Below are 10,657 nucleotides of genomic sequence, written 5' to 3'. Positions count from 1 at the left end.
AACAATTACTGAAATTTTATAATTTCAATAGCATTTGTTGTTGTATCATATTATTTTTTTACAATGTAGGTACTTATTAATACATTGCAATGCAATTAATATATTAATATTCAATGTTTAAGTATTAATATTTAATAAAATAGAAAAACATTGCAAAAACTAAAGACAATCAGGTTTTTTTAAATAAAACAACACATTTGCCACCAATAAGTTTAATATACAATATGTATCAGATCATTTACAAATCGAGTATAATAAACATTAAGATTTCAAAAAGATTATGTATCCATAGGCTTACGTAACGGAATTCCGTAAGATTTGACCCTTACTTATTCTGTTTCATTTGATTAATTTTGTCACAAACTGACAATAAATTACAGAATCCGTCTATAGAACAGTCCAACTATTGTATTATATTACAAATAGCTTCCTATTTTTGTGTAATTCTTAATCTAGTCAATAAATGCGTGAGGAGAATGTAAAGAGATTAAGGAACTGAACTTTGGGTCACAATAGTAGGTAATGGTAATAGTAAATCAAATATGAAAATAAATTCCGTTTACAACTTGGAATGTCTACGTATTGTTTAAAACAACTACCCTTAATGCTAAATTCCCACTGAGCATAGAATACCCGTACAAATCTAAACTTTAATAATATAATTTTTTTCGTATTTTCTTACAGCCCGTAATACATACCTACAATTACATAATACACATATTAGTATATCAAGCATAGTACGAGCTTCTACTAGACGTCAATATACAATGTTGAAGGAGTTACATTTTACTAGTAGTTATTTAGTTTTGTTGTATCGTAAAAACTCGTTCGTATTAAGGCAGAACATACACCTGAGTTTTTATCCACGTCAGGTCAGCAATAGAAAACTCAGACCACAAACCTCATTTGAATGGCTCTCTAAGCAGAGATGTGCCTGGTGGATCTAATGAGTTATGAGCCTTAAGGACCCCAAGGCAAAAAAAGTCTCAGCATAAATATGTACCTATACTAGTATATTAGTGTACTTACTCTTAAGATTAACAAATTATTTGGTAAATTCGCTTGTTTTACAACGCTTGACAACTGTATTCATTTCGATACTACCAAAAAATATTTTTAAATTGTTTTTATATATAGCAATCATTTCTTAGGTTTAAAAATAAAAATCTCAAAAGACATTTTCCAAAACTGTTACAGCAGTTATTCGTTAAAAATATTTTTAGTAAGTCTATAGATAGCTCTTAATTCTATTACGCATAAAGTTTCTCGAATGCGAGCAACAGTTACTTGCTAGATTATTTTCCAAGCTCACATAGTGACCGAAGGAGTTTAGGAAGAAACTTAAAACCATGGTAAAAACTGTACAAAGGTATTTGCTCTCGGATCTCGCATCAACGGTGGCAATTCTCGCCTAAGCGTTGTTTGTACAAGTAACCTAAATGCGTGTATCGATTTAGAGTGACACACAAACTCAATCCAAGAAAATTAGGATATAAAAAGCTCCGATCTTATTTGGATATTGCTTACGCATTAATCCGATGTCTGATCCAAATCCAAGGTATCTCCAATTTGAATCCGAGAACCACTCAAAGATGACGGAAGAAATCGGATGATGGATTCTATTTTCACGGATTCAGGTGTATTGCGTAACCGCTCTTACGAGTGCTAACCTTTAGTGTTACCATTTTAGAACAGCCCATGTATTCTGTCAAGTTACAGCAATGTTAGCTCATTTCCATGGGAACTTCATTGTTAGTGACCATCTATCTCCTATTAAAAAGTGGATGCACAATCAGCGACCAAAATCGTCCCCACTCAATGAGTGCCAAACACAACTTCTTAGCACTCAATTCAAATAGTCGCATCATAGTGAAAATTCAACCTTAAAGCCAATCCTTAAGGTTTAATTTGCTCTGAATTTGGGATTTTATTGAATATTGGACTATATTTCAAAGGCAAAATGTATAATTTTCTTTACCAATAATTCTAATACTGTCAAAGCAAAATTAGCCAGTTTCGAAGGGAAATTTTCTACATGATTGTGCGTCCTTTTATTATAAGAGGTCAATGTTAGTGACATTTTATTTTTGGCATCCCATAGAATTAAAGTTCAATGTTGTCGACGAGTATAAAACAGCGGAATCACACCCCAGATAAGTATCATTTTCGACACTGGCATTTCATTCATTTCATACGATTGCCACAATGTAAATAACTTCGGGTTTGAATTGTACGAAAAGTTATTGAGAATTTGTATGCAGTTGTATACAAATTCCTGGCGCTTGCATCAAGAAACTCTCCAGCCCCTAATGTATTTGTAGAAATCACTACAAAAGTTCAGTTATTGTTTATCAGTTAAGTCTGATATTGTAAATTTCCATCTCACAAGGTGTAAGATAGATAAATGCACGGCGAACCACTATATTATATCAATTATTATTATATTTTATATTATCAGTCCCATGCACCGAATAAATAATTGAGCACACCAGCCTTCTATGTATTTTTACCCTTAAACTAATAAATAATTCCCATTTCCGATATGAAATATCTTTCCCGCTAGGTAATTATATCAAAAAATAAATTAATTAATTTTAAATAATAAAAACTAAACAAACAATAATTTGTTTACACTTAAATAAAAGTTCTAAAACACAGTTATGCTTGCAAACAACAAAAATGACTATTAGGTTAATATTAACCTATTAAAAACAAACTAATAACAGTATTTAAAAATAGATTTAAATAAATAAATTACTTTTGAGCAATATCTTCAACCAAGTTTAATCAAAATATACGAAAAATGTAAGGTTTTTTTTATATTAAATTTACCATGTACCAAAAATTAAGAATGTTACCTATGTCTTTTTTATTGCCCTTAATATTGTAGAAAATTTTATATTTCTAAGGATTTATTCACAAAGATTATTGTGTCCCAGTGATGTATCCAAAATGTGCATCAAACCTTTCTTTATTTAGTTAAATTTTAGTTATTAATTTAAAAAAATACAGCAAGTGTTTTGTTGCACATAATCTATAGTTTATATCTAAAGGCATTTATGTTACGTATCGTATGACTATAATTAATAATATCCTTATAATTAAACCCTTTTTTAAGCATTATTTATAAAAATAACACCCATGCGAGTTAAATACCTACAAGTATTTTTTTTTATCCCACACAAAAAACAGGCAAAGATCGTTGACCGTACAACCCATTTATAAATGAGTAATATTTCTGTGTGATATTGATTAACATTAAAGTGGTTTAAGTATACACGGCAAAGTAACTTCATTTGCAGAATACGGAATATTTTTAACATTAAAAACACATACACAGAACTTCTTCCTTTTTGGAAACAAGGTAAGGCAAATATTCTTTAAAAAGAATGATGAATATTTCAAGGAACTCAAAAGCAATTTTGTAGATCGTCTAAAAATCGTGCATATTCTTATAATGATAACTTTCCTGCATTTGATAAAAAATCGTAATTTTTACTGAGATTTAACCCCCGCACTAACCGGAGGTGGTCTCCTGGTCAGCATACTGCGGACCTTGTTCAGAATGAGGCCAAGGACCAGGAACCCAAACCACACGCCGTACCAATAGTGGTTCATCGACGAGTAGTAGACCCAGATACGGTCGAACGTCAACAGAAGGAACGCTGCAGCCTGGTAGGACTCTGAGTGGGATCGCAGGAACCATAGGATGAAACCGACGACTGTCTTTTTCTGAAAAATTATAATTTTACATAATTAAATAAAAAATTGTTATTTATGCAACTGTCATGTAATGTCATTGTAGCACGAGTATTTTTGCATAATACACGATCACGAGTGCTACAATCGCTAATTACGTGCAGTGGCATACATACAATAATTTTTCTACGACCATCCTATTATTAGATTAAAAAACAAATTTCATATATTTTTAAGATGCGATTACATGAAAATTTTAGTTTTGAGAATACGAGCCAAAACGCCTGTCGGCCATGACAGACTATATTTCAATTGTTTCATGATGGCAAAACAAATTCCTTACAGACGGAGTGTTTGACAAAAATATTAGTTACATAACAATTAGTTTGACGTTTAGTACATCAAGTGTGTTAGTGACGTCACAAAATAGACGACAGCTTTTTGTTTTGGAAAATTTGAAAAAATACGAGATATTTAAATTAAGTTTTATAAGAAATCTTTAACTTTTATTAATTGATGTCGATATATTATTTTGGACTTATTCCATGTACTACACGAAATTAATATTGTTTATATTAAATTTGATATGAGTCAACTATCCTATTGGCGTTGGGCGACCTCCTCGTTTTTTTATCGACGTGGATCTTAGATTTGTCTCTTATAAGGAAGCCTGAATTTTTGTAGCCAATGACATGGAACTACTTAAACCTGAAGAAATAAATAGCTTTCTGATATGGTTTGAGGTTTTATAATGAGTATTTTACGAAATAAGAGCGAAAAAAAAATTGTGCCTTGTAATAAAAGAATATTAAACATTCAAAACTGTGTATCTCCGCATAGATCAACTTATAGGCTACCTATACCTAGTAGAAAAATTAATCTCACACGGATGAAGAAAGAGGTTCTAAGATTAGCGGTCAACATCAATTTAGAAAAAAAATCTAAGGGGCAGCAGGTCATAGACAACCGTCCATACAAACTTTCATACATCTTCCAACCACTTTCCTACAGTAAAAAAAAAAAGTGATATATTAATACTTACAAATCCTGTAGCGTTTTTGTAGTAGAGCTTGACATATATATCCTCGGCCATCAGGTAGAAGGGGCAGAAGTAAATGCAGAAGAAGTACCCGGCGTGGTAGCCGTGCCAGATCACCGATACAAAAAGAGCTGCGTGAATCCTATAAAATAATAATTCAAATTCAAATCCAATTCAAAATTCATTTATTTCAATTAGGCTTAGTTTACAAGCACTTTTGAAATTAATTTAATCTAATGGTGGTAATAATAGTCGAAAATTTAAAATTAAAGTTACGAGGGTTCCAAACGCGCCTTGGTCCGAGAAGAGCCCACAACAAACTCAGCCAAGGTTTTTTTTGTTTACCACCACTTTACAAATTTATTTAAAACTAAGCACACAGTCGTATAATACATTTAACACCAAGCTTTTTTATCATTTATAAACTCATTAACACTATAATAAGATTTTCCTAAAAGCTTGCGTTTAATAAACACTTTGAACTTTTTGAGGGACATTCCAGTGGTTTCATTTGATTATTATAAAAACGTATGCAATTGCCCATAAAAGAATTACTAATTTTTTGTAATCTAGTGTAGACACGACGGTGTCGTAGCCGCTCCACTTATTAAATTTTTCGTATACGACGGTGTCGTATACGAAAAATTTAATAAGTGAAGAAAACAACAACGAATGGATTCACTTATGAAAGGAGTTTTTTAAACTATTATCTCCCACGTTTACCTCACATATTCATTATTCATCTTCACAGTAGTCGGAAATTATGTTACCGGGTAAAAGCATCTCCCTTAATATCCAAAATTGTAGAATTTGTACATTTAATTTTCAATTAAAATAAATCTTTGAAAATTGAACTATACTATTTTATTTTCTCGCAATCGTAGTGAAAAGCAGAGTGTAACACGTGGGGGTGGTTTATAAAACCCATTATAAACTCGGTTTCTATTTAGGCGGCCCTAGCCTTACGTCTCGGGCCCTAAAAATACCTCGTATATAATGGGTCTTTTTAGCCCCTTGTATAACGATCTACTATTGCAGACAACCGCTTCTTATGTCAAACCCGTTTATTCTCCGACATATAGAAATACTAACTTTAATGAAGGGACAGGGAATCTCTTGTAAACCACCACAGCGACCCAGTACTGCACCGCCTTGTTCCACACTTTCATGGAGTCTCGCAGTGTGACAGCGGTCTCGCAGCCCCATACATCCATTGACTCCACAGTTTTGAAATCGTATTTAGCCACTCTGGCTTCACGTTCGGGCCTGGAAATAATATTGTAATAATGAGGAGAAGTCGTTTTTGCTCCCTTGCAAGAGAAAAGTTATTTTGAATTTACCTATTTACCTATATATACAGGAAAGACGCCATAATTGGATCTCGCTCCATTTTAAAATGTACTTCGGGCCGGTGCTGCCCCCAATCCTGTAAGACCTTAATCCTTCGGTCTCGGTTATTTATTTCTATTATCTTCTTACGTATCAATAACATTTGATAATGATACGTTGGCAATGATATTTTGTTTTTTGGCACCGCCTTTAAACTGATCAATAGAAAGGACATAGGTATGATGTTATTTTTCGCTTTTTAAGAGTAATTCAACTTTGAAGTCGGTTCAATTTTTTTGTTAAAAAGATTTAATTTTTCCGTTTTTATTCTGTCCTAGCATAGTGACTGTAAAAGCCACAGTATGCGCAATTTCGTTCACTTATTTCAATTTTAACACAAAATGACAAAACCAATTTTCCATTTCCACCAATTTGCCAACCTTTTTTTAAAGTCGGTGAAAAATAAGCCGATAATCAATGATGTTAAAAGAAAAGAGAGGTAGAGAGTTTACATAACCCCAAGTTCCACCAAGTAAACCAAGAAGTTTACAAGTGACACACTAAAATTATTTCTGCGTTATCAACGGCGCGATGACAATGCGGCGACTGAGCTCAGGTTTGCTTATTAGCATACTTTTATACACATAACGTGCCTACCTCTTTGTTCTTCTAACATCATTGCCAATAATGATGTTACTTACATTTGTTTCAATTTCAAATAATCAACAGAAGGTCCATGTCCAGATTTATTCTTCCCTTGCACGGGGTAAGCTCCAAGGCCTGCAGAAGTACAGACACTCTCGGCAAGGGTCATGCCCGCATAGATCCTTTGACGGAAGGCAGCAAACAATACCCACGGATACATCATCCTGTATACAAAGTGCCTTCGGTTGTGTTCTGCAGTTAAAATGTACTGAAAAAAGGTTTTATTTAACTAAAAATTTAATCCATACATCTATGCTAATATTATAAAGCTGAAGAGTTTGTCTGTTTGGTTGAAATCGCTAATCTCAGGAACTACTGGTTTAATTTGAAAAATTCTTTCAGTGTTAAATAGGCCATTTATCGGCTCATTGCTAAGCATGAGTATGAGTCTCCTCTCAGAATTAAGTTAGGCCAATAGTCCACCACGCTGACCCAATGCAGATTGGCAGACTTCAAACACGTAGAGAAATAAGAAAAGTCTGGAATGCGGGTTTCCTTCACCGTTTCAGTGATATTTATTTCATAAAATGCACACAACTGAAAAGTTGGAGATGCATGCCTAGGACCAGATTCAAGCCTACGCCCTGCGAATCGAAGGCAGGGGTGGTCATATCCACTGGGCTATCACGATCAAGATCATAATTCCATAATAAATACAATAAAAAATACAAAAAAAAAACATAATTCTACTTGAAAAATTTCATTGCTGATAACAATGTTTTTTTAAATGTAACAGTTGGTAAAAATTCGCCAAAGCAATACTTCGCAGGAATAGGAACACAATACAATGAGCTGTCATGTACCTGTCAATTTGAGGCACAAGTTTTAAGCCTCATGTGCCTGTAATGACACTTAACACAGCAATGCTTGGCAACAGAAATTAGCATAACAGTAATATAACATCAAACAACAAATCAGGCTCAGATACTATCAGTGGTGTACACTTCATTGCAAAAATACACTACCTACCCAGCGGCCTTATTACAGAGAAAGGGATTTTCATTTTGTACAATTTGTATGTATAGTGCATATCTTATTTAAAAACCTTGTGCATGCCATGTAACTAAGTTAAAAAACAAACATTACATTTTCTGTACTTACATCAAGAGGCCATACGTTTGACATGGCTAAGTACAATGAAATATACAACGGAACAGTTTTCAAAGTGTTGATTGTAAAGCCAAAACTGTTCACATATTTGCTGAATGGCAATTTGAAGTAGTCATCAAATGTTCGATATCTATAATAAGGACCTAGAAAAGAAAACATTGCCATAGTTAAACAAAATAAACACAATCGCTAGTAAGGATAAATATTTAAATTGTATGGAAGGATCATAATTCAATACATAAAAAACAACAGCATTGATTTCTCTCCTGAAAACTGTCTCAGAACTGCTACTACCTCAGGAATTCACTCAAATTTACACAGGCTTTTATTTATACTAGAAAGTGTAGTCTTATGCTTATAAAGAACAATGTAAAAATAATGCACATAAAAATATCACACCAAATTCACATACATTTTGCGTACTGTACAAAAACGGTTAACAATAGGAGTGTGTCAGTAGTATGCATTTTATAAATGCACTGGAAAAGGAATTTTGCATTTTGTACAATTTCTATGCATACCCTAGTTAAAAAGCATTGTGCACGCCACTGGGTTCATACCACTACATGCAGTATACCACTACTTTATACACAGACTAATTAATGTATGTATGTGACACACTTGGTACTATTTCATTTTGATACTTAATCAATTCTTACTTAAAGATACCTTTGTTAATTGTACTTTCTATTTAATTATTTGGCCTGTTTTGCATTACACTAGATACTTGTTAAGTAATTTAATTAGGTTGAATATTTTAAAATAAATATTAGGTGTCTTACAGACTTTTGAAATGTTTTCATTATTTTTACAAGCTTTTACAAGACATTGATTATTAATGATAAGGTTGCCTATTGTGCATTTTGTATTTTTTTTTTGTATCTATGATCCAATGGCCTCCAAACCCCTTTATCTTTAAGGAACTCATCAATGGTGTAGTAACCTTGACTAAGTAAATGTTTTTTAACACATTGCTTAAAGCTATACATTAGCAAATCCAACACAGTCTAAAATAATTACCTGTTAATAACCCAATATAATTAAAGACATAATGGAACAAGTCCATGAAGTCTGGATTTATAATCTCCACAAAATCATCATCTTTGGGTGGTCTATTCTCAGCCACATTTTGTGTTACCTCTTTCCCTGGTAATTCCTTTTCTTTTTTTGGCTGAGTCATTGCCAACCATGAGCCATTTATCTCAAATGCCACACCCACCACTCTTAGGACAATGATCATCTCAATGAGGTTAGTTTGACCAGATGGGCCTTTTGTACTGAAACTGCTTGACAGCCGAAAGACTATTAAATAGCTGAACATGAAAAAGAATGCAAAGATGTGGCATTTCCTGAAAAAAAAAAACATAGTCAAGTCAATATTCATTTATTTCAATTAGGCTTAGTTTATCAGTTTCGAAATATCAGGTATAAATTTTATAAAATAATGGTGATAATAATTACTAGAAAACTTAAAATTAAATTAACGATGGTTCCAAAGTGCCTTGGTCTGAGTAGAGCCCACAACAAACTCAGCCAGATTTTTTTCATAGAAATAATATTAGGGAATTAGTCTCCCAATAGATCATAAGGTGCTGGAATGGTGGCCTCACATGGGAAAACACATTGTTGTTTGGTGGGCCAATTAAATTAAAGATGGTAACAGGGCAGTCTAAGACTGGAGTCCTTACAAGAGGCCTATGTCCAATAGTGGTCTGTGAGCCATAAATATTTTTTGTATTTCTACTGCCAATCTGCAATCATTTCTAGGACTAATCACAGATGTGTCATTGTCTTGTACAGGTTCTCATTAGGTGTCAGTGTTCATTTGGAGCATCCTGTATTCAAATATCCAGGTTCAGTATGCATTTATGTTATATGTTGTGTATATGTGTTAAATAGATTCGCTTCTTGTATCTTTTGCACTCTAATTTCATCCTTTACTGTGAAAATTTGCAGATTGTGGTAAAGTTCCTGATTTGTGATAAAGCATGACGAGTTGACGATAGCTACACAGGCTTTTATTTAGCATTCTTTGTAGGATATATTTTAGCCTGGTTTCGGATGCACTACCTTATAGTTGAGTACCATAGGCCCAGGCTAGCTTCAAGAGTTATAAATCAAAGGAAAAACAACCACTTTTAAATACTTAAAATAAACATACATATATGTCTGTGTGAAATCCTTTTTCATAGATCCCAGGAATACTGGAAATTAAACATTTTCCAGAATAAATGTTCTGCTCCATAGTCCAATTTATCTCTAGCCCAAAATTCATCAAAATCGGTTAAGCGGTTTAACTGTGGAACTGACAGACGGACTTTTGCATTAATAATAGTAGTTATCCCAACAAAATATACATTTGAATTTGTGTACTTACTTTATAGAAGTTAATTTAATCGCAATTATACCGCCAAGGCCCGAAAAAATTGGGTGTGCAGCATTATATCCCGATACCACAATTATTAAACCGATACCCAATAGCGTACCGACCATTTTCTTAAAATCCACCGGGCCTAACTTCCTGTAATAGGGCCCTATAATAACACTGAATAACAGCAATGATAAATATATGATATCGTTTTTGTTCTTTAAGAAGAACGACCACATTTTTAATTATTTATTTGAAGACCACCTTGATGAATCGAACAAAAGGTATGCAATTAAAATATTAAGTTGCGGTCGCAAATTGAAAATCTGGGAAATTGTCGAATGTCGAAACTTCGCTAAATCAAAAAAAAAATATTTTTGATTTTCATCACAGACAACATAAGATGT

The 10,657-nt window shown here is 33.1% G+C and overlaps 1 protein-coding gene across 1 annotated transcript; it reads right to left on the bottom strand.

Annotated features, from left to right (window-relative positions):
• Window positions 1-196: 196 nt before the first annotated feature.
• LOC112048595 (lysophospholipid acyltransferase 7) lies at window positions 197-10,649 on the bottom strand. The gene is made up of 7 exons (XM_024086197.2): window positions 10,260-10,649; window positions 8,903-9,231; window positions 7,874-8,025; window positions 6,769-6,980; window positions 5,831-6,004; window positions 4,742-4,880; window positions 197-3,732 (listed from the first exon to the last, which is right to left on the bottom strand). Exons 1-7 carry the CDS (start codon window positions 10,487-10,489, stop codon window positions 3,496-3,498), a joined length of 1,473 nt encoding a protein of 490 aa, XP_023941965.2. The 5' UTR covers window positions 10,490-10,649; the 3' UTR covers window positions 197-3,495.
• Window positions 10,650-10,657: the final 8 nt, after the last annotated feature.

The sequence above is a fragment of the Bicyclus anynana genome, chromosome 11 (genome assembly GCF_947172395.1).
Source record: "Bicyclus anynana chromosome 11, ilBicAnyn1.1, whole genome shotgun sequence".
Taxonomy (NCBI): Eukaryota; Metazoa; Arthropoda; class Insecta; order Lepidoptera; family Nymphalidae; genus Bicyclus; species Bicyclus anynana.
The sequence above is the reverse complement of the archived record's forward strand: the minus strand, read 5'-3'. Positions and strand labels throughout refer to the sequence as shown.

Coding starts and splice junctions, on each gene's coding strand:
- LOC112048595 (XM_024086197.2), bottom strand. CDS start 10,489: ATGTGGTCGTTCTTCTTAAAGAACAAAAACGATATCATATATTTATCA. Junction 9,232..10,259: donor ATTAAATTAACTTCTATAAA/GTAAGTACACAA, acceptor TTTTTTTTTCAG/GAAATGCCACATCTTTGCAT. Junction 4,881..5,830: donor TTCCCTGTCCCTTCATTAAA/GTTAGTATTTCT, acceptor ATTATTTTATAG/GATTCACGCAGCTCTTTTTG.